Genomic DNA, 24,179 nt, shown 5'->3' on the forward strand with positions numbered 1-24,179 from the left:
ATGTAGAGTTCGTGTTCATTTCAGTCAGCTTACTCAGTGGCTGAATAAACAGCACTACTCCTACATTAAAAAAAAAGTTTGCATGCAGCGAGGCATGGAAACTGGCAAGCATATGCTTTCTTATAGTATTCTAGAAAAATCAAGTGCTCAATCTTTTAAAAAATATTTGTTTTTACAATACAAAACAGTATGACACAGAATGAATGGCATCTACTCCCAAATCCTGCTATTTCTGTCTTTCTAAAACAGGAGAGGCCCCATTGTGAGGGGGGAAAAAAACCAGTTACTGGGCTGGGAATGTGGCTCAGTAGTACAGCTCATGCCTCTCGTGTTAGGTGAATTTTCAGGTTTGAATTTTCAGTTTCACACACACACAAGAAAAATCAAAATTTCTTAAGCTTGTCTGATTTGAACAATGTTTTTCAATCCATATCTGAAATTTGTGCTATTTCATCTTTCATATCTTTAATCTCAGCTCGGACTACTGTTAAATTAGATATCTTTTCATTTAAGAAAGAGATTTCTTGTTCTCTGCTTAGTAAGTCAGTAACCAGTCTTCCAATGCGCAGTGTTAAATCATTTATCAATGGCTCCAAACGGGAAAAGTCCTTCTTTAGATTATACACTTTTGGTTTTAGATCATTTGCAAAATTCACTGTCTTGAGAACTTTAGCTCTGTCACTTTCTAAACTTAAAAACCTATCAGTATGCTTGCTAAAATCACTCTTTAACTCAGACAGCATCTTCTGAACTATGCTAATTCTTTGTGAATTTTCAGAGGCTGACTTTCGGAGTATTGCTGTTCGGTCAATGCTGCTTGAAAGAAGGTCCCCTATGTTTTTTACTGTATTTTTCTCTACCTTTTCTATTTTATTTTCTAGTTCTTGCACAGCCTCTGTCAATGATGTCACATCAGTTACCAGACCTGAAATGCGTCGTACATCTGTTTTCACAGTGGCAATCTTGAGACCAACGGTTTTTGCAGTGGACATTGTACTTTGGTCTATACTTGCAACATCTTGAGAAAGCGCTGTCAAATTATTATTCAATATATTTTGTTTTTCAGTTATCCCATTGGACCAACTTTTCACCTCATGAATTTCCTTCTGTAGTCGATTTAGACGAGCAATTATTTGAAAAGACTTCAACTGTTCCATGATAGCTTCAGACTTCTGACACTGTAAGACAATGTAATACCACAATAATTAAATTGATCAGTGCTTAAAACTTAAAGTTCTACTTACCTTTCAAGTTATTTTTAACCCTAACTTTACTGCTCTTCAGAGAGCATTTGAAAAAAGCTGTATGAAGTGAAGAACTAAAAAGAAAACATTAAGAACGTTTCATAAGAATGAAAATGGCATTTTTAAAAGTTACTGCTCTTGTACGTCAGTCTTGTGTATGGTGACAAAGTAAGAGAAATGAGAGATAGTGTTGTATTCAGGTGCTGGAGAAAGGAGAAGGAAGTCTCTAGGTAAGGTTTGGTAGATTGTGGGGTTAAACAATTCTGAAACACAAGTTGGTACTTCCATGTGCTAGAATAAAGGGATCAATGTCCAAGATACTGTTTATAAGCTGGATTGTCCTATTACTTTGAGAGTAAGTTTCTGGAGTTAAATATTCATGAGACCTTGAAAACTCAATTCAACTGAAGCTCAATTTTCTGGTATGTTATTTGTTGTACCAAGGGGTGAGGAACTTGAACATGATTACAGCCTGGGTAGTGGCCTCAATTTAGTGAAAGTTTTTTTTTTTTCTTTTTGGGTCACACCTGGCGATGCACAGGGGTTACTCCTGGCTCTACACTCAGGAGTTACTCCTGGCGGTGCTCAGGGGACCATATGGGATGCTGGGAATCGAACCCGGATCGGCCACGTGCAAGGCAAATGCCCTACCCGCTGTGCTATCTCTCCAGCCCCCTAGTGAAACAGTTTTATAGAGAAGATTGATATTAAGACAAAACAAGACAAAAGCAGAGCACCCAAACAAACAAAAATCATCTCCAAGGCACATAAATCTGTGATTCCAAATATACGTAATTCCCAAAGTGACTGTTTCAATGCTGTTACTGATTTTTCTTTTGCTTTTGGGTCTATACCTGGCAATGCTTTATGGCAGCTATTCCTGGCTCACTGCTCAGTGATTGTTCTTGGTGATGCTTAGGGCACCATCTCATACAAAATATACCTGGCAGTGCTTGGAAGGTCATGAAGTGCCAGGGATGGAACCCAGGGCCTGTACATGCCAGGAATGTGATTCAGCCCTTTGAGCTATATTCTTCTATTCCCATTGTCCATTGCTTGCTGACACCTCTAAATTTTACTTTGGTTTAACTTGGACATAACTTAACAGTTACCCAGCTGCTTCACGACATGTTAACTTTTGGTGCTGCTGGTGGTAGGTGTGTGTGTTTAGATAGTATTGGAGAAATTGAATATTTTGTTGAATTTCAAGTCTTTGAAAACTTGTGTCCTAAATTAATAAAATTAGAAAGGAAGAGCTAAAGTCATGGTTATCGAGATGGTTAAACCTTAAATCTCATAAATAATACAGAATTGAATACTGGAAAGAGACCTTTAGGTGAGACCACTAAGCTTCACTGGGAAGGCCATGTTAAACTTGTGGGCTGTGCTTAAGTGATGAGAAAAAAATAAAAAGAACAATTGCAAAATGCTGGAAATATGTTGTCAATGCCTCTGTCTGGAGTCAGATATACATTGTGTATACAATGGAAAAGTAAATCCATTTACAATGGATTTAACAGCATTTAAGCTATGTCCCATTTTCTTTTTTTTTTTTTTCTTTTTTCTTTTTGGGTCACACCTGGCGATGCACAGGGGTTACTCCTGGCTCATGCACTCAGGAGTTACTCCTGGTGGTTCTCAGGGGACCATATGGGATGCTGGGAATCAAATCCGGGTCGGTCGTGTGCAAGGCAAACACCCCACCCGCTGTACTATCACTCCAGACTGCTTTGGCCTGTTTTCTAGGAAGTCATTGTCAAGTGAAGGATAACTATAGAATTTCTAGTAATAATTAAAACCAGTCTGACTGGACAATATTTATAGAACAATCAAGCTATATAAAGTTTGTCCCTTATTTTGAGACAGAAAATGGCCATAAGTGGATTGTAAAAAATTCAGGTAACAATGTACATAAAAGCTGAAAAGTATTTTTTTTTTTTTAAGGAAGAGGAAATTAATTAAAGTCAACAAGTTTTTTTCTAAAATAGTTGTGCATTGGCTTGGAAAGAGCTCAAAGATCTGGAATGATGCTGCACGCAGGAGCAATGGCTTCAGACCCAACACTAACTGGTACACCTTTGAGAGCAACCCTGGAGCACCACTGGGAGTTGTCCAAAACTCAATCACAAATTAGCAAAATTAAAAGTTGTAGACTGTCTTCACTATGATTTTTAAAGTTGTCTTAAATGTGAAATGCACAGTTCATTCACCTGAACATTTTTGTATTTTGGGACCACACCCAGCAGTGCTCAGGGCTTACACCTGGCTCTGTACTCAAAAATTAGTACTGACCGTGCTTGAGGAACCACATATGATGCTGGAGATGGGACCCAGGTGGGTCCTGTGCAAGTAAAGCACCCTACCTCTCTCTTTGGTTCCTCATCTGGACTTTTGAGATGAATACATAAACTTTGTTTTGATTATTGAAAATAAAATTTTAGTGTGCTTAGAATACTTTCATGGAAGCTTAAAAAAAGAAACTGCTATACAGTTGCAAAAACGCAATCTAAAATGGGAATTTGATTCAAAGCAAGAAGTTCATTCAAAGCTGACCCTGCCCTGTGGTGTCATATTTTAGAAGTTTCCTTCTCAATAGGTATATGCTAATTACTGTACCAAGAGGTGACCCCATTTTTTAAAAATAATAGCGGAGGTAGATTGTGAAAATGCTGTGTTTAAAGAATTAAGGAACAGGCACAAATTGGAAAGAAATCAAGTTGTGATGGCAAAATAATAGTTTTTTTAATTTTTTTTCTTTTTTGGTCACACCTGGCTTTGCACTCAGGAACTACCCCTGTCGGTGCTTAGGGGACCATATGGGATGCTGGGAATCAAACCCGGGTTGGCTGTGTGCAAGGCAAACTCCCTACCCGCTGTGCTATTGTTCCAGCCCCCAAAATAATGTTTTGTTTTTATTTTTAAATGGTTTTTTTTATCTTTATCATCATCATCATATATATATATATTTTTTTTTTTTTTTTTGCTGGAGCTGAGGGAACTAGCCAAGGGCCTCACACATGTAAGACAAATGTTCTACCACTGAGAGCGGTAGTACAGCCGGTAGGGCATTTGTCTTGCCTGGGGCCAACCAAGGTTCGATCCCCAGCATCCCATATGGTTCTCCAGCATCGTCAGGAGTGATTTCTGAATGCAAAGCCAGGAGTAACCCCTGAGCAAAGCTGGATGTGATCCAAAAAGACAAAAGCCCCAAAAATTTAGTTTGGGCCAACAATGCAAATATGAGGTATCTATTAAGAATTTTTTTTTCATGTTTGGCGAACTTATAGATTCAAACAATAATCTATAATTAGATCAAGATTAAAGATGCTATTACCTTTGCTTCTTTATAAGTTGAATTTTCTATGAAATTTTAAAGAATAAACCATTTTTTGTTATAAAATATTAAAGTGCACTTAGTTAATAGCTTTCGGCAATTATGCATAATTTTGGGGTCAGGGTAATTGTACAGCGGATAGGGCATTTGCTTTGCATGGGGCTGACCCAGGTTCGATCCCTGGTACCCCATATGGTCCCCCAAGCACTGCCAGGAGTGATCCATGAATGCGGAGCCAGGAGTAGCCCCTGAGCACCACTTGGTGTGACGAAAAAAGCCAAACAAATTGTGCATAGATTTTAGAAAATATCACACACTTTTTTTTGTTTTTTTTTTTTGCTGGGAGGGGGGACCATACCTAGTGGTGCTCAGGGTTTTCTCCTGATTCTTTGCCCAGGGATCATTCCTGGTAGGGCTCAGGGACCATATGTGGTACCAGATATTGAACCCCATTTGGCTGCAAGCAAGGCAAGCACTGAATCTGCTGTACTATCTAGCATCTATAAACAACTGTTAAGCTCTACATCCAAAGCTTAAAAAAATTAGTTTTTTTTTTTTTCCGTTGTTGTTGTTGGGTCATATCCAGCGATGTTCAGGGGTTACTCCTGGCTCTGCACTCAGGAATTACTTCTGGCAGTAGTGCTCAGTGAGCCATATGGATGCCAGAGAGGGGATGAACCCCATTGTCCTCCCAATGTCCTATTGCTCCACCTCCCCTATGTTTTCTTATAAGCAGTTAATTTTCACTAATTATAAGCAATAAATCCAGAACTCTATCAGAAGTTAACTGTTACAAAATTTATTGTTAATAACAAAGATACAAAAATGTGTCTTAGACTATTGGTAATCTTTAAAGGAAAGGCTGACAATACAATATAATATTTGATACACAGAACAGTTTTGAAATTTCAAGTGTCTTTGTAAATGAAGAGAAGATTCAGAGGAAGACAAACTGAGTACATCTAAATCTTCACAAGTATTATGTATTAGGGAGGCTTTTGTTTCCCTGGGACCATAGGAAACCATCATAGGCTATAGTGGTTACTGTTCCCATTTATTGTTTGTAACCATGACTGTGATATTTGTAGGTTAATAAAGTTGAATCAGGTCTGCTAGGCAGCCAAATAGCTGTCAAAAGTGTAGAAAAATGAATTTTCCCTGACAGGATAGAGATTGAAGCAACAATGTTTCAGTTATTTATTTCATTGACATGAAGATAGAAGTAAAAATATTTAAAACATAGTATTTTAGAAATATAAAAACACAGAAACCTAAAATTTCTCAGAGTACATTGAAACCAATACTGTGATTTTCTTTTTTTAGGTTTCTGGCCTATCTCTGGCTGAGTCTGGTGGCAGTGCTTAGGGACTGCAATGCGAGTGATCAAATTAGGGTTAACCACATGCAAGGCAAGTAACAGCCCCTGTACACTCTCTCTCACATATCTTTAATTTTTTAAAGTTTTGGCTTTTTGTGGAGGTCACACCTAGGGATGCTCAGGGGTGACTCCTGGCTCTGCACTCAGGAATTATTCCTGGTGATGCATGGGAGACCATATGGGATGCCCAGGATGGGACCCACTGTACTATCGCTCCAGCACCCAAAAACTTTTAATTGAAAAGATCATAATTGTTATTTTCTCATCATGCTCCCCCCTCTTTTCCTCCTCCTATCGTTTCATTAGTGTCTTTCAATTGTAAGTAGAATAATTTATTTTAGAGACCATATATCTACATCTTATCAGGACATCTTTTTTATGACATCTTATTATCTCATTCCTACTTTGGACAAACTTGCAGGCTATCAAATGTAGCCTGCCCACAGGGCAGAGTCTGGCAAACTCCCCGTGGCGTACCAAATATGCCAAATACCAGTAACAATGATGGGTCTCATTCTCCTAAAGAGCCTTGAATATAATCTCAGGGCTAGGATGAAAGAGCCGTTACTGGGGCCTGCTCGAGGCAATCGACGAATAACAGGATGATGAAAAAAAAATATATCTAGAAAATTCAAGCGTCTGTAAAACATAATCCTAAAAAAATGACCAGGGATACAAAGATATTCCAATGTTCATACTTCAAAGAATATACTTAATTCATTTATAGAAGCCTTCAATAAGACTATATTTATTTAAGGGCTGTGTACAGCAGGTAAGGAACTTGCCTTACCTATGGCTGACCATAGTTTTATTCCCAGCAAATCCAGTTAGGAGTGATCCCTGAACAGAGTCAGGAGTAAGTTCTAGGGACTATTGGGTATGTCTTCCATATAAAAACAAAAATAAATTCTTATAAGAGGACCTACCTTGAGATATAGTCAATGTAGCAGTCTGTCCTGTATGAGGTCATGAGTTTGAGCCCTGGAACTGCATGGCCCCGAAGCACTACTGGGTATATGCCTGGGGGCCTCCAAACACCACCAGGCTGAACCTCAGCCTCAGCACAGAATCATTAGATGGAGCATAACTTGGTATGACCTTTTAAAATAACCTTTAACAAATGCCTTAAAACTTTAAGAACAAGTAAAGTAATAAAGCCATTGTCCCAGACTCCAGAGTTTTCAAAAAGTACATACTAATTCATGGCTTTCCCTCAGTCATGTTATCGCTGTTAGATAAAATTTCTATAAAGTTGGTTGTCTGGATTCTAAATCTTAAGTAACGAACAAAAGAAATGAAGAACTAACTGAGTCCAGGACATTACTAACTAACCTGACAGATCAAGTTTCAGGCAAGGTGTAAGAAACAGGCATTAGGCTGAAAAAACAAAAACAAAAACAAAAAACAAAACCAAAAATCCAAACTGGCTTTATTTAGTAAAGGGTTAACCACTCCTTAGTAGCTGCTAGAGACATGAATATATTTGGGTCAATTATAATGGGTAAAATTTATGATGCTGTTGATTCATTATTAAAAAACGTAAGAAAATTGAGTATATTGTTTTAAAAAGTAGAAAAATAGATATTTAAGAAATTTTTTTTTAAGATAGTTAAAATAAAAAGTTTTAATACTAAAATTTTGAGGGCTGAGTGGTAGCCTGTCACGGAGGCCTTTGGTTCCTACTTAGACACCACAGATATACAAAAGCCTAAATCCTCCCCCCCAATTCCCCAAAACACAATCCATTTGTGTGGACATGTTGCTTAGTTTTCCAATAATATGAAGCATGTAAAAACAAAACAGGTGTTAAGGGGCTTGGAAGCTGTTCAATCACCAGCACTGCGTATGATCCTCTGAGCACTCCTAGGAGTGATTCCTGAGCACAAAGCCAGGAGTAAGATTCGAGCACTGCTGGGTATGGCTAAAACCCACCAAAATCAAGAATAAAACGCCCAAACCAAACCAAAACCCTTAAATGCACAGAATAAATCAATTTATATATTCTCATGTGGCTCATCAGGATAACTGTAGTGAATTTAAAAATCATTGTCAATTTCTTTGTTTTCTGTATTATGTTCTTTTAATGTTCCTTTTTCTCCTGTATTTGAATATACTATAAAATCATGAACTTTTCCTTTTAGCATGTCCAGTTCATTTTGCATCTTTAAGATGCTGTTATCATACTGAAGTCCTTCAAGGGTTTTCTGCATCTCCATGATTTCAGCCACTGCTTTTAGCATATCATCCTCCATATTAAACATCTTAAGAGTCAAGTCTTCCATTTTCTTTTCTGTCCCTATTAGATCCTGTGAGATTCTGAGGACAGAATGTATAGCACTTTCTATTGCTGGAAGATGAGTTTTGCACTCTTCAACCTTGGGTTCGTAGTTGGACAGTTTGTTCGTCAGGTCTTCATCTCTGGCAAAAAGAGCATGCTGTTCCTCTTCCAACCTCTCTATTGCTTTTGTGTCGGAGCCCAGCTGCTCCTCAATGCGCAGAAGATCTTCTTCTTCTTGTCTTTTTACTGTTCTGACATTTCTGAGGGTGCTATCTTCCAAGTCTCTTAGCCTTTCGGTGAGAGACTTTATTCCTTGTTCAGCTCTGTTAAGTTGGGCGGTGACTTGTGAATGTATATGTTTGGATTCTGATTTGAAAATATCTGTATTAACACTCATTTCTTCTAGGCTTCTCTTCCAGAAATCAGTAACATTCTGGAACTTCTCAGTAAGGCTTTGCATTTTTTGAGTGAGCATCTCTTCACTACTTTGAGTCTTATGCATGCTACTTTGGAGGCTTGATATTTCCTGCTCAAACTGGGTCACCAAAGACATGGATGATGTAGCTTCCTGCAGGATACTTTCAGTGGACTCAAGCTGTATTTGTAACACAAAACAATTCCCAAGGCTACTTAATAACTTTTGTATTAGGGAAACATACTTTAACAGTGGTGCTGTTCTACCAGTGTCTAAAAATATCTGGGTTTATCAGAATCATACTGGAAAATAGTCCATTAATAAATATTTTTAAAACATCTGGTAAAACTTTTAGAAAAATATATACCAATTTATAGTTCAAATATTCACGCATGTATATTCAAGAGAAAAATATTTAAGAACTCTTAAATTGGAGCCAGACATATAGTTCAATGGACAAAATGCTTGTCTGGCAAGTGGCTGACTGGGGTTCAATCCCTGGCACCCCATTTGGTTCCCTAGCACTACCAGCAATGATCCCGAGTCCAGAGCCAGGAGTAAGCCCTGAGCAAAGTGGGTGTGGAAAAATTAGAAAAAATGAAAAAACTTTTAAGTATATCATGTATTCTTTCTATTTTATTCCAATGAAAAGCAACTTAGAAATAACTGTTATGGTTATTTGCCTGTTTAAGCAATAAAATCATTATAAAAATTGTTATCTTTCCTAAATCTTACTACTCTCTGCAAGATTCTGCTTGGAAAAAGAATTAAATGACTTCTGGAAAAGGTACCAGAATTGGCCTTTATAGCATTTACAAAAGTGAAAAATAGAAAGATAAGTTTATCTGGGGTATGATAGGGAAGGAGCTATGGAAGTACTTGAATGGGACATCTGAACCACATACCAAAGAAAGATGGCCTAAAACAAAGGATTATCCAACATCCACATCTGGTTACTTCCTTCTAAATCATTCTACACTAGGCATACAGATTAAGTTTTAACTGCTGTGCCTATTACGGCATGGGATAAAGACCACAGTTCCACAGTCTCTCCTTGCCCTAGGCTTTTCTTCACTCCACTTTGCAGCAATAAATTCTCTCCTTCCTTCATGCTCTGGACGAGATCGCAGCTTGTCAGTGCGGCATCCTGGCCAAGCTTCTGTGACAGAATGAACCTCTGGGAGTGCTTATTGGAATAGGGATTTCCCACATATTTGGCACTTAACACATATAATTATTTTCTTAATATAATTTTTTTTATTCATGGCATAATGCTCAGGGGCTACTCCGACTGGTATCTGTTGAGGGCATTCAGTGCTGTGGATGGAACCAGGCTCTCACATGCAAGGCATATGCTCTGGTCCTTTGAGCTATCTCCAAATGTTAGTCTTTTATTTATTATTTTAAAAATTATGTCTATTTATTTGGGAGCCACACAAGGTGATGCTCATGACTTACTCTTGGCTCTTTGCTCAGGAATCACTCCTGGTGGGGGTAAAGGAACCATATGCAGTACTAGGGGTTGAACTTGGGACACCCAGGTTTGCAAGACAAATGTTCTACCACTGTACTATCTTTCCAGGCCTATTGTTTATTTTTGTTTTATGGGCCATACCCAGTGGTGCTCAGAGCTTATACTGCATATACTCTTGACTTTACTATTTGATAGGGGAGACAGTGTTTTGGCTCTTTTACATCTCATATTCCTTGATGTTCCATTAAGATTCATTGAGTTTCTTCTGTGAGCTAGTTCCATTACTAGGGACTAGAGTTATAAAAGATAAAGTTGGTTCTAAAGATCAGTAAAAGAGACAAATTAACAATAATAACAAAAGGTCAGGATATACTACCATGTCATGACAAATAACACAGGTTATTAACAGAGGCTTAGAGAAGAGAAAAGAAAACCTGGTGGGCAATGAGAAAAAGCTCAGAAGTGTTTCTGAATCCTGTCTCTTGAACACACTGATGAATCAGGCTGGTGAAAATTTACTCTTTGTGTGTGTTTGTGTGTGCGTGTGTGTGTGTGTGTGTGTGTGAGAGAGAGAGAGAGAGAGAAATATATATATATATATATATATACATATATATATATATATAGAGAGAGAGAGAGAGAGAGAGAGATCCAACGATGCTCAGGGGTTATTTCTGGTTCTGTACTCAGGAATTACTCCTGGTGGTACTTAGGGGACCATATGGGATGCCAGAGATTTGACCCACATCAGTCACGTGCAATTGGCAAATGATGGCTGGAATACTACAATAACAAGTATTTATGGGTTGCCAATATATTCTAGTAGATTTTTTTCTTAAAAAACAGTAACATGGTACAAAAAAAAGCTTTCTGTCATTTTAAATAACTATGAATTTAAACCAAAGTAAAGGTAGGATACGAAAAGTAAGGGAGATCAGTGGGAGTTATAATAGTAATGTTTGAAATCAAGTGTCTTTCAAAGGGGGCATAGGGAAATTGTGTAAATTGGGGGTTACAACTCAAGATTAGGGGGCCAATCTAGGGGTGGGGGAAGTGCACAGGAAGGAAATAAGATCTGAAGGAGATCATAGTTGGAAAAAGATTGGGAAACTGGTATGAAAGGCAGGAAATGGGCTGGGATACAGCTCAGAGACAAAGCACTTGTCTTACTTGTCTTGCATATGTGATTTGTTCCCAGGAACCACATAATATAGGACCAAAAATAAAGGACAGAAAAAAGGAATAGAAGGATGATAACAATTTGTAAGTCACAACTGTACCTCATCGTGTTTCACTAATAAAAATTTTAAAAAAAAGTATGATAACAGAAAGAGATAAGAAAATCTTCGTCAATAAATCATTTGATAATTACCTTTTCTGAAATTAAACTGATTTTATTTTGAAGCCCTTGGAATGCACTGGTTTCAATTTTCAGTAACTGGTATTGGTTTTCCACCTTGGCAAACTTTTCTGACTGCTGAAATACAAACCTGGAAAAGAAAAAAAAATCACTACTCCCTAATTCATATCCAAGTCAAAAGTTTTAAAACATTCATTCTAGTTTAGAGAATTTCATTCTCTATTGGATTTCACAGTGCCAAGGATCAAACCCAAGGCCTCCCACTTGTATCTACCCCGGGACAAAATCTTATTTATTATTATTATTATTATTTTTAACAGTTTTCAGAGTTTACAAATCACAAAGATTTGCTCGAGACATTGCGTATTGCACCAGGGAATTGCCTGGCACTCAAGGGGCAGGAAGCAGCTTCCTGCTATCACCCGCTTGGCTTTGACTGCAGGGTGTGTGGGTGGCCAAGCCGACTGGCACTGCAGGACTGCAATGCTCCAGCCGTTCTGATGGATGTCTCACATGGGGTATTATTGTTTTTGAAGTAAAATAGATTTATTGAGAGGATACTAATTCTAAGGAGAATAAGATGTTCTTTGGAGAGATAAAGAAAAGGTCTTTCTCTCTTTAGAGTACAAGAAATTTGTGCCCTAAACAACAGAGGCAACCCCAAGGTAGAGTTATGAAAAACCAATTGTACACCTGCAGCTGGGATGAGGGTACCCTCCGAGTGGAGTGCACACCGAAAAAGAAATTTGTTCTTTTTTTTTGGCGGGGGGGGGGGGGGGCATCCAGTGATGCTCAGGGGTTACTACTAACTCTACACTCGGAATTACTTCTGGTGGTGTTTGAGGATCATATGGGAGGCTGGAGATTGGACCCAGGTAGGCTGTGTGCAAGGTAAACACCCTATCCTCTGTGCTATCACTCTGTACCCTGAGACAGAATTTTAAAGGAATATCAGGTGTCCAAGTGTGATCCTGCAGGTTATTACTATGGGTTTAAAGCCACCGCAGCAGGAGTGATACAAACCGAGTCAATCAGCTTTCTTGGGAAAAAAAAAAGTAAAGAAGAAATTTGATTGGACATTTGAACAGTGTCCAAAGTACAATTACATCTGTCTACTGTTCCATCAATTGCTTTTAAACCTTCAGAAAGAGAAGTTGAAGTAGTTCTAAGCTGAAAATCCTAAATTTAGGAGTCTTACAGAAGCAGAAATTGATGCTCACCTTGTTGCTCTAGCAGAGAGAGACTAAATTGTAGATAACTTGCCAGCCCTAAGACACCACTTGCTTGTGTGTTTGGGAACAATAGATCAACATTTTAGAGGCCCCAGGTTTAAGAGAGAACTTCTGCTCCTACCAATGATATGGTTAGGAGTCTCTAGAAATAAAAACAGTGAGTGGGGAGAAAAAAAAATGGAGTATCTTACAAGGAAAACAAGTATTTCAGCACACTTTTAGGCAGTGTCTATGTGCCAGATCTGGGTACCTGTGCTACTAAACAGGAAAACACTGCCCTCGTTTTCAGGTTTTTCAGTTCAGTGAGTGTGAAGGTATGGTATCTGCAATAATGGCAAGCAAAGAAAGTATCTTGGAGGGATATTTATTTAACTTTTGTTTTCGTTTTTTGGGCCACACCTACCAGTGTGCAGAGATCACTCCTGGTGGTGCTCGCTCGGGGTACCATATAGAATGCTGGGGATCAAACCCAGGTCAGCTGTGTGGAAAGCAAGAACATACCCACTGTACTATCTTTCTGACCTCATCCATATATATTTTTCAAGGCTATATTTGAGTAATATCCAAAAGATGTTTTTATATTGAGAAGCACAATTGTCTAAATTTAAAATGCATTTTTTGGGACCAGAAAGATAGCTCAGTGGGCTAAGCTCTTACAAATCATGCAGGAGACCTGAGTTAGAACACCAGCACTACCTGGTACTCTTGATCATTGCTGGAAGAGACACCAGCCCTCCCACCCTTCACCCCTGCACACAGAGCTGGGAATAGCTTCCCAGCATTGGCCAGGTTTGGCCCCAAAACTAAATAAAGAAAAAAATTGCTTTTTGCTTTGTCTTGGGGCCATCCACATTCATCAGACTGGAATAGTTCAGGGGATACATACAGAGCTGGGATTGAACCCCAGAGTTCCTGCATGCACTAATGCCATTTCCCTGTCCTTAAAATATACTTTAAAATTAAAATGTAGAAGAGGGAAAAAAAGCTGGAATAAAGAGGTGATGACAATTAGAAATTACAAAAAGGGGCTGGAGTGATAGCACAGTGGGTAGGGTGTTTGCCTTGCATGCAGCAGACCTGGGTTCGATTCCCAGCATCCTACATGGTCCCCCGAGCACTGCCAGGAGTAATTCCTGAGTGCAGAGTCAGGAGTAACCCCTGAACATCGCTGGGTGTGACCCCCCCCCATAAAAAAGCAAAAAGAAAGAAATTACAAAAAGGTCAAAACTGAAAAAAGGACTTATTAAAAGTAATGGTAGTATGCAAGGTATATAGTATGCATCACTGGTTATACTCATCACTATAAATCATATAAGTGCATTTCACTGCCATTCTAAAATTGTATTCTTCATAGAGCAAATAAGGGCTGAGGCAGGTATACAAAAATCCATTCCAACTTGAAAACAATAAATGAACTTCTGTTTGCATAAGATCTGAATCTAGAACACATGAAATTTTGGTTAATTAACTTTGAATTCTTCAGGCTCAGACATAGCAGCTGAAATTCTTTGGTCATTTATTGAGTCATCAAAAAGCACTGGAGCAGAACTGCATGAAACGAGTGCCTAAAATGCATGCCTAAAAAGAGTGCCTTAAGAGTATGAAAAGAGTGCCTAAACCACAGACAGAGACCAGAGGTGCAAAAGCTTCACTGCACAATTGGAGTCATCTGGTAGCTTTAAATATCTGGTGTCAGTGGAGCTGGAGCAATAGCACAGAGGGTAGGGCATTTGCCTTGCAAGCGGCCGACCTGAGTTAGATTCCCAGCATCCCATATGGTCCCTTGAGCAGGGCCAGGGGTGATTCCTGAGTGCAGAGCCAGGGGTAACCCTTGTGCATTGCCAGGTGGGACCCAGAAAGCAAAAAAAAAAAAAAAATCTGGTGTTGGTCCTACACACAGAAATAGATAGGACTTAAATGGCTTGGGACATGACTTATATAACAGAAAAAAAAATTAAATCCCCTGGATTATAAGTGCTTGGCAAAACTAAGTGCGTCTAATGACCCATTGTTTGGTAAAATTGACACTTCTTTTGAAGAAAAGTATTTAAAGACAAACGCATTGGAGAGCTGAAAGATCTGAGCTTTGTGTATCACTGTGAAGGTGTTTATGTTTCAGGCTAACAAATGTCATTATTAGGCTAGCTGTTCTCAAAGGTTAAAATGAATTTTTTGCTTTTTAATCAAATGTTTATAATATCGAGGAAAATATATTCCTTTTGATGATTGTTAATGTCCCCTAGGAGATAACAGTAAAATAAAGTTAAGCTGAGGTTGTATTATCAGCACTGAACTTTTCTTCAATTAAAAAAATATTCTGAAGAAAACATCAATTTATTAGAAAACACCATTATCCTACTTTTCAAAAATGGATGTTAGTCTTAATTCTTTGGTAACTTCATTCTTAGCTTTAAGAGTTTCTTTTCAGATTATAGGTTATGTGAGACCAGAAGAGATCCAAGGACAAAGATCACCCCACAAAAGTAAGTTTAGTTTCAGAGACTAGTTTCATCATATTTTTGGACTACAGTGTTGTCCTCCAACACTGGATTTATCTCACACCCATGGATTTATCCTGTTCTATACATAAAGGTTTATTTATTTGTTTCTAGTTTCACAAGGCATATTAAAGTCTTTAATTGAGACTCTATCAAAGGAAAGCTTGAACAACTTTGATTTGATCTTAGTTTTTTTTTTTTCACATAAAGGTTTCTTAAACTTTTTCTGTTCACAATCACTTTTTGCCAGATTTTTTTTTTTTTTTGCTTTTTGGGTCACACCCCACGATGCACAGGGTTTACTCCTGGCTCATGCACTCAGGAATTACTCCTGGCGGTGCTCAGGGGACCATATGGGATGCTGGGACTGGAACCCAGATTGGTCGTGTGGAAGGCAAACGCCCTACCCACTGTGCTATCACCCCAGTCCCTTGCCCGAATTTTTTTACATAACCCTGGGGCATACACGTATATAAAATAGTTATGGACAAACCATTTACTGATAATAAATCATAAAGAAATTTGTGATTTGACTCTCCTACATTCAGTTACATATCCTTATATGGGGTTCTGGTCCACAGTTTAAGAAGCTAGGGTTTTTAGTTATATTGAACTGTAAAAAATTTTAGTGTGTGTGCTGGGATAATCCCTGGGCTCATTTATACAGCGCATGAGTTTTATCACTGAGCCATATTCTTAGATCCCTAATTAAACACTTAAAATATTATCTATCTCTGAGCCTTTGTTAAAGACAAATATCAAGCAAAAGATTGAAGATGTTAGTGAAATATCATCTTTGGCACTTTTGAGGGTTTTTTTGGTAAGCTTTAGATCAAAAGATTCATCAGTGATACCTATTAATAGTGTGTACAAAAGAAAACAGTATTATTAATAAAAAAGTGGTTTGTGTGGTATTGAGATAAAATATACTTCACTTTTCACTTAAATGTGTCTGAAACAACTTTTGCATAAATATTAACTTATTTTCATATTAGGAAAGAGGATTTTTTGGTTTGATTTTTCTTGCCACACCCGGTGATGCTTAGGGCTTACTCCTTGCTCTGTGCTCAGGGATCACTCTTGGTAGGGCTTAGGGGACCATCTTGGGTCCTGGGGGATCAAGTCTAGGTTGACTGCATGCAAGGCAAATGCCTTACTCACTATACTATTGCTCGGGTCCTGGGAAGAGGATTTAAAAAATTAAAAATTTTGGGGGCAAACCTTGTGCTCAGGGCTTACTCCTGGCTTTGCACTTAGGGATCACTCCTGAAGGTTCCCAGGGGAGTACATGGGGTGCTAAGTATTGATTCAGTTTGGCTGCTTGGCAAGCAGAATGCCCTGCCCCCTTGCCCCAATTTTATTTTAAAAGGATGATTTTCTAGAAGCCAAAAATGTAGGAGGTAGATTCTATTCTGAAAGATGAACTTTTGAAAGTGGCATCTAAGTGACCATCTGAAGTACTTCATTTCTATTTTGTGTTAGATGCGCTCCAACCTGGAGCAGTTAAAACCTTCCTTTTTGTCTTCTTCAGGTTAGTCTGTTAAGGACTATAACTTCTAGAAGAAAAGCTCTTAATAGCTCTGGACTAGGAATTTATTTATAGGTCCAGACACTCTCTTTAGATTACTGAAAAGAGACAAATTTATTATACTGGCTTAAGAATGTGGAGCTGCAGGAGAGCCCGAGTTTGATTCCTAACACTGCACAAAAGGAATGTGGAGCTGGACCACTCTGGCCCTGCCATTTACTAACTGCTTAACCCATATAACCTTGGGCATGTTTACTATATTTCCACCTGTAAAGCAAAGATATTATCTGATAGAATTGTAGAGATTAAATAGGCTCATGTTTACAAAGCTGAGTGCCTAGATTACACCACCAATCAGCTCTTTGGCCTTTTCCTTTGGCCTCTGGTGCAGCGGGTAGGGTACTTGCCTTGCATGTGGCTGCTCTGGGTTTGAGCCACTGCTCCACACATATAGTCACTGCCACGAGTAAGCCCTGAGCAACACCAGGTGTGGCACCCAAATCAGGAAGGAACCCTCTCTCCCTCATAAAAATCTCAGGGAGGCAAAAAAAGTATAGTCAAAGTGACATCTGCAATTGTTTGTTCATTGCAGCACTCTTTACAATAGCCAGAATCTGGAAAAAACCTGAGTGCCCGAGAACAGATGACTGGTTAAAGAAACTTTGGTACATTTACACGATGGAGTACTATGTAGCTGTTAGAAAAGAGAAAGCAATGAAATTTACATACAAGTGGTACTACATGGAAAGTATCATGTTAAGCAAAATGACTCAGAAAGAAAGGGATAGACATAGAAAGATTGCATTCATCTGGGGAACATAAAGTAACAAAATAGGAGATTAACACCCAAGATTGGCCGAGATAAGTACCAGGAATTTTACTCCATGGCTTGGAGGCCAACCGCACATGCTAGGGAAAAAGGGAGCTCAGATAGAGAAGGGAACACCAAATAAAGGGTGTTGGGAGGATCCTCCCAGGATGGGAGAAGCATGCTGAAAGTAGACTATAGACCAAACATGATTGTCACCCATTGCCTCTTTTGCAAACCACAACACCCAATAGGAGAGAGAGAACAAAAGGGAATGCCCTGCCACAGAGACGGGGGGGGGGGGGGGGGGGGGGGGGGGGGGGGGGGATGGGGGGGGAGGGATACTGGGATCAGTGGTGGTGGGAAATGGGCAGTGGTGGAGGGATGGGTACTTGATCATTGTAGAATTGAAACCCAAGCACAAAAATTTGTAAGTCTACAACTGTACCTCATGATGTCTTACTAATAAAAATTAAAAAAAAAAATCTCAGGGAACAACCCCTCCCCCCAAAAAAAATCACAAAAAAAACCCCCAAACTACTTTTACTTGGTGGAAGCTCCAGGTCTGTTCTCATTTAAAAGCAGAGTTGGGTTCATGCAAATGAAGGATGTAAAACCTAAAACATTTCTTTCTCCTTTAAATTCCTATTGCTGTTCTCCCAGGAAGTAACTTATCGAAAAGTGGAACATTTCGTGATTTATCTCAAGTAACTGTAATTGTTAAGTGACTGATGAGAGCTAATAATCACTTAATCTCTTAAATTCAATAAAGAGAGAAATTTTTCTCCTGCTAGAATGACTTTTGAGTAACTTTCCCAGCACTTGTTTTGTTTTTCTGTTAAGGTCATAAATTTTAAAACACAAAGAAGTTTATTTAAAACAGCACAATCAGTAATTTATTCTTTTAAGATCAGAATATTCCACAAAGAAAATTATATTAATAAATGATTTCTTTTGGGAAAAAAATCATTTAAGAGTCAACATTCACTTAAATAAATCTTTTGTTGAAAGACTTCAACTCTGGATGAGTAAAGTGCAATAAAAAAAAAAACACCTTTGGGAGGGCACAACTTGCAATGCTCAGGGGTTACGCCTGGCTCTACACTTAAGAATCACTCCTGGCAGTGCTCAGGGGACCATATGGGGCACTGGGGATCAAACCCTGACATTACCTGCTATACTATCTCTCCAGCTCCATAAATAAAACATTTTTTTAGTTTTTGGCCCACACCTGGCAGTGGTCAGAGGTTACTCCTGGCTCTGCACTCAGTAATTACTCCTGGCAATGCTAGGGGACCACATGGGATGCCAGGATAGAATCCAGGTCAGTTGCACACAGGGCAAGTATCCTACCTGCTATACTATCCTCTAATCCATAAATCAAAATGTCTTAGCATCAACAATGTTCTGGACTTGAGAACATCCCCGTCCTTTATAAAATTCTATTATACTCTGGAAGATAAGTATTTTATGAATACTTTAAAAATAGATGAACATTGGAGCAAACTTGTAATTTAAAGCATTGATACAACATTGGTGGAGGGAAGTTGACACCAATGGTGGGGTTGGTGCTGCAATACTGTATTGTCTAAGACTCAACTATAAATAACTTTGTAAGTCATGGTGCTTTAATAAAATCTTAAAATATTTTTTTAAAAAGCATCGATATTATCAAAAGGAAATTATGGTTATGCTTAAAGGAAAAGTTCCGGTGGGGGGCTACAGCGAAGCTATGTGTACTTGGCAGACAAGCACACTCCACCCCACTCCAGAACTGGCAAAACTAAGCTGGTTTCAAGGATATTTCTAAAGTTTTCCCTGCGCTGTAGCACTGTCTTCCCGTTGTTCATTCATTTGCTCCAGTGGGCACCAGTAATATCCCACTGTGAGACTTGTTACTGTTTTTGGCATATCGAATACGCCAGGAGCTTGCCAGGCTCTGCCCTGCCGGCGGGATACTCTCGGTAGCTTGCCCAGCTCCGAGAGGGACGGAGGAATCCACCCGGGTCCACGGCGTGCAAGGCAAACGCCCTACACGCTGTGCTACTATTCCAGCCAATGTTTTCCCTATGACCCCACTATATCATCCACTACACTTAAAAACTATAAATGTTTAGTTTTAGGGCCCGAGAGATTGCGCAAAAGGATGAACCAGGCCGGATCTCCAGCACAACCAGGGAAAACTGGGTGCACCGAGCCTGGGGCAGGCCCCAAACACTGCAGGGTGTGGTCAAAAACCCAAATAAATAAAAATGGAAGTTTTAGGTGAACAACAGTGGTCTATGTTCATTACATCATGGTGCATAGCTCAACCTATAAACTAGGAAACAGGTTTTTGTTTCATTAAAAAGTAGGAAAAAAAAAGTACTGAGGCATGGTTGGAGTTTCAATTCGGAGCTTCAAGCATGCAAGCCATCGTGGGGTCCTACATAGCCACATCCTAAGCCTTAGGCTGTGCTGGACGCACCGTGATGGAAAAGAGGACAAATCCCCTGATGGCGGGGGATGCTCATTACTCTGTGGATGTGAGATCAAGAGTGACAGAACGCTTTCTTTCCAGGCTGCTAACGCGGCCGTCAGGAATGCATGGCGGTGGCGGTGGGGGTGCAAACGTGTCCACGACGGCCGGACCGACGCAGTGGACGCAAAGTAACGGGACCCCCACGCGGTTCGGCGTGGAATCTGCCGCCCTTTGGAAAATGTGGCTGGTTCTCGTTCCTAAACCTCAACGTCGGCACCCCCCCCACCCCTCGATCGAGGGATAAGGAAAAGGGAAAGCGAGCTCTAAGAAAGGAGAGAAATGAAAAAAAAAATAGGAAACTCGGGGTCGAGGGTGAGGAAGGGAGATGCCACGCCGGCTGGCGCGGGCAAGAGCGGGGCGACTTGAGGGTCGCGCGGGTCGGCCTCGCGTCCACTTACCAGGCCAGGCCCAGGCACGTCCCCAGCGACAGCAGGCTCAGGCCCGTCCGGGGGTCTGCCCAGCGCCCGCCTCCGCTGCCCGGTCCCTCGGGGCTTTTCCCGCCCTCACTCCGCTTCCCGGGCTCCGCAGGGGCTCCCTTGGGCCCCGACTTCTTCCGGTTTTTCACCTCAGACATGTCTTGGGAAGACCCTGCGCACCACAAACCCCGACTCCTTAACTCTGGGGGGAACGGGACGTGGCCGCCTCTGCAGGGGCGGTGACCGCGCCCCCAACCGAACTTGGCACCGCCCAGAGACCGGTTCCCTCCCTCTCCCGGCCATCCCCGTGGGTTCAAAGCATTCCCCCCCCACTTTCTCAGGACCCCCCCCCCCCCCACCCCGGTCTGCAGGCTCCTCCGGCTGAGGCAGGGGTCGACCCTCTTAGACTCGTCCTTTGCTTTCAGGGTGCAAATCTGTGCAAAACACTGCGTGGGACGCGAGCAAGGAGGAGAGGGAAGCGGCTCCTTAGCGGGGCGTGGCCGTGGCGTGGCGGGGCCGCGCGCGCCACGTCGAGCTCGTCGCCGGCGCCGTCGCCGCGTTTCTTCCTCAGCCCGACGCGGCGCGCTCCGGAGGTTTAGCCACGCCCCTAGAGGTTAAGTCAAGTCCCGGAGGTTTAGCCACGCCCCTGAGTCTGAGCCACGCCCCCTAATTTTACTACACTTCGCTGTTTAGCCACGCCCCGGAGCTTTACTACGTCCCGGGGTTTAGTCACGTCTCCGCCCCGGAGGTTTAGCCACGCCCCGGAGTCTTAGCCACATCCCGGAGGTTTAGCCACACCCTGATGTCTTAGCCACGCCCCCGCGGCGGGGTGAGGCGGGAAGCGCTTCCTCCTCAGCGCGCGGGAGCGCGCCCGGCGACGGCCGTCCCCAGAGGGGCTCGGAGGCGTGTTGATTTGCCTGCGCGTGTGCGCGCTGTCCGGCTGGGCGGGCCCGGCGTTTTTTTTTTTTTTTTTTGACTGCTCCGCGGTCCTGAGGAGGCCGGGAGGAGCTGTCAAGCGGACGCGGGTGCTTTATTTCTTCCGGCGGCTGCAGTGGCGGGAGGAACCTGAGGAGAGGGCGGGTGAGGGGGTCTGGGCCGTCTGTGAGCCGCAGGGACTTGAAGTAGCCGCGGCGGCGTCCCGAGTGGCCCACCGGGCTGCTGCTGCTGCTGCGGCCGGAGGGAAGGAGCGACCGCCCGACGGGGCCCGCCTCCCTTTGTGTGCGGGGCGGGGTCCTCCGGGACTGAGGCTCGCGGGCCGGGATTCCCCTCGGCGTCCCAGGACTGCGAGGGAGTGACGTGGGGGCGAGGGTCCCGGGGGGTCCTCAGGCACTCCTCGGGCCGCAGTATACCTGGGAGGTCCGGACTTGCCTGGGCGTGGCGCCCCGAATCCTGCTTTCCTTCCCTCCCACCCCCCACCCCTTAGTTCTTATTCACCTCCCGACCTGGATTTTCCCCCACTCGGTCCGTTGCAAGGCTGAGTCCTGGGAAGTAAGACCTCGGCGCCAAGGCTTGGGTAAGTTGATGGATTCTCTGCTTCCCCCCACCCCCAGTCCCCCCCAGCCAGGTTCCCTTTGGGATTGCAGTGGCCCGTGTCAGTGAGCCTGAAGTCGGGGACGAGGAAGGGTTGAACACCCTCCTGCTCCTCTAGGATGGTTCTTGTTAGACCTCCTGCACCAGGAAGAGAAATGCTAGCAAGAGGAAGCAGTCAGCAGCAGTTAGGTTTTTTTGGATGCAACGACCCGTTTCTGTCTATTGCACAGCAAAGAACGGTTTCCACTTCCTCTATTGATGGTGTTTCCCAAAGTTGGAGGGATTGGAGAATTTGTCCCGATTATTTCGGTTGAACATGACTATTCAGTTATGTATAATATGATTGCATATAAGCATCCCATTATATGTATATATGGTTGAATATAAATGATAGCCGATATGAACACTTAATCTTTTTAAAACAATAAAGTATCTTAGTATTCCAACTTAAAATGTGCGCCTTGAGGCTTCATAAAGCTACCAAAGTCGGAAATTAGTTTCAGATTGTGTATTTGCTTAACTGTTGCTTGCTACCTGAACAAATTCGATCTTGTCAAATTGAATGTCATTACTTGAAATGAAGGAACGTTTTCTGTTTAAATTGGGATAACAGACGTCATTGATGTTTGAAAGATAGTGATTCTCTAATTGTAATTTTTTGGGGGTTGTTTTTTTGTGCCCCACCTAGCAATGCTCAAGGGTTACTCATGGCTTTGCACTCAGGTCGGCTGTTTGCCAGGCAAATGTGCTAGCCCTCTGGCCCCTAATCATAACTTTTTCTTTAATCAGTTAGTTTCATGTTAGTGAGAGCATTTCGTGAGCCTTGTCAAGCAGAGGTAACTGCTCTCACTACTTCTTTATGCTCCCAAGAGACCTGTACATAGAAGGGACTCAAATATTTATTTATTTATTTTGCTTTTTTGGGTCACATCCGGCAATGCACAGGGGTTCCTCCTGGCCCTGTGCTCAGGAATTACCCCTGGAAATGCTCAGGGGACCATATGGGAAGCTGGGAATCGAACCCAGGTTGGCCGTGTGCAAGGCAAACGCCCTACCCGCTGTGCTATTGCTCAGCCCCCTCAAATATTTATTGAATGAATAAATTAATAAACCCACACTGTAATCCACCGGGTAGAGTTTGGTACTTATTTTAAAACTTGCAAACATTCTGATCTGGATTTTAAGCCTTTGGAAACATTTGTATTCTGTATGAAATAATTTTGGTAGAAACAAAATGGTAGAAAAATCGGTAGAGTCAAGAATATTGTCCTTTCTTTTTTTAATCCAAGAAGTGACATCAGTGAGTATTTTCTGCTGCTTTATCACACTTAGCAACTCAACAGAAACTGAAAGCAAGCATGTGAGACTTGTGTTTTGTCAGTGAAGACTAAATGCCCCGTTCCATCAATATGTTCTTTAGTCTTTTGGACAAGGAAAACAAAAGTTCCTAAACATTAGAGTTTCTATATGGTCTCTGTTGATAAAATTTTAACGAACAAGTATCTTTGTACACGTGGAAAATGATAACGTGTTAAAAAAATTAAGTGAATATGGAAAAATACAAATTAGTGGGCAGAAATACTTTCTAAATTCTGCTACCCAAAGTAACGCATACGTTTTATTGAATATGTAACATCCTTTTTCTCCCCCTCTCTCCTTTCTCTAGCTTCTCTCTTCTTTTAAGCCCCTCTTCCTTTTTCTTTCTTCCTTTCTTCTTCCTTCTTAGCTCTGAATTGAACTCAGACTGTAACACTGAGCCCCACCCCAGACCCTGAACAAAGTTATGTTCTATATATAGGGTTATAGTTTTAATTTTCTCAGTAATATGTCATGTGCATCTTTCCAAGGCAGTTCATAGAGCTGTAGCTACCAATTTTAAATAACTACTAATTTAAAGTGTAACATTCCATTTCATACATACACTTTTTTACACACAGTGTTTACCATAGGCTTGTTTGAATGCTATTATATCATCTTGTAGATTATTACAAGCATGTATGTTAGACCCAAACAAATGTATGCTACTTTTGATACATCTGTCGGCTAGAGTTTAAGAGGTCTGCGACAGGACGATAGGTCCAGGACTATCTATGTCGCTCCCTTCCTGAAGCTTTATTTCATAGTCTCTGGTTCTTGGGCTGCGGATGAAATTATATGGCACCG

General features: G+C 41.2%; 1 protein-coding gene across 2 annotated transcripts; it reads right to left on the reverse strand.

Annotated features, from left to right (window-relative positions):
- Positions 1-355: 355 nt before the first annotated feature.
- On the reverse strand, positions 356-20,732 carry IKBIP (IKBKB interacting protein). 2 transcript variants are annotated; one of them, XM_056114421.1, is made up of 3 exons: positions 20,469-20,732; positions 11,496-11,613; positions 356-1,178 (listed from the first exon to the last, which is right to left on the reverse strand). In XM_056114421.1, exons 1-3 carry the CDS (start codon positions 20,642-20,644, stop codon positions 423-425), a joined length of 1,050 nt encoding a protein of 349 aa, XP_055970396.1. In that variant the 5' UTR covers positions 20,645-20,732; the 3' UTR covers positions 356-422. The 2 variants fall into 2 exon arrangements, with proteins under 2 accessions (XP_055970396.1, XP_055970388.1); XM_056114413.1 differs by lacking the exon at positions 356-1,178 and adding an exon at positions 7,818-8,829.
- Positions 20,733-24,179: the final 3,447 nt, after the last annotated feature.

Source organism: Sorex fumeus, unplaced genomic scaffold (assembly GCF_029834395.1).
Source record: "Sorex fumeus unplaced genomic scaffold, SorFum_2.1 ptg000003l, whole genome shotgun sequence".
Taxonomy (NCBI): Eukaryota; Metazoa; Chordata; class Mammalia; order Eulipotyphla; family Soricidae; genus Sorex; species Sorex fumeus.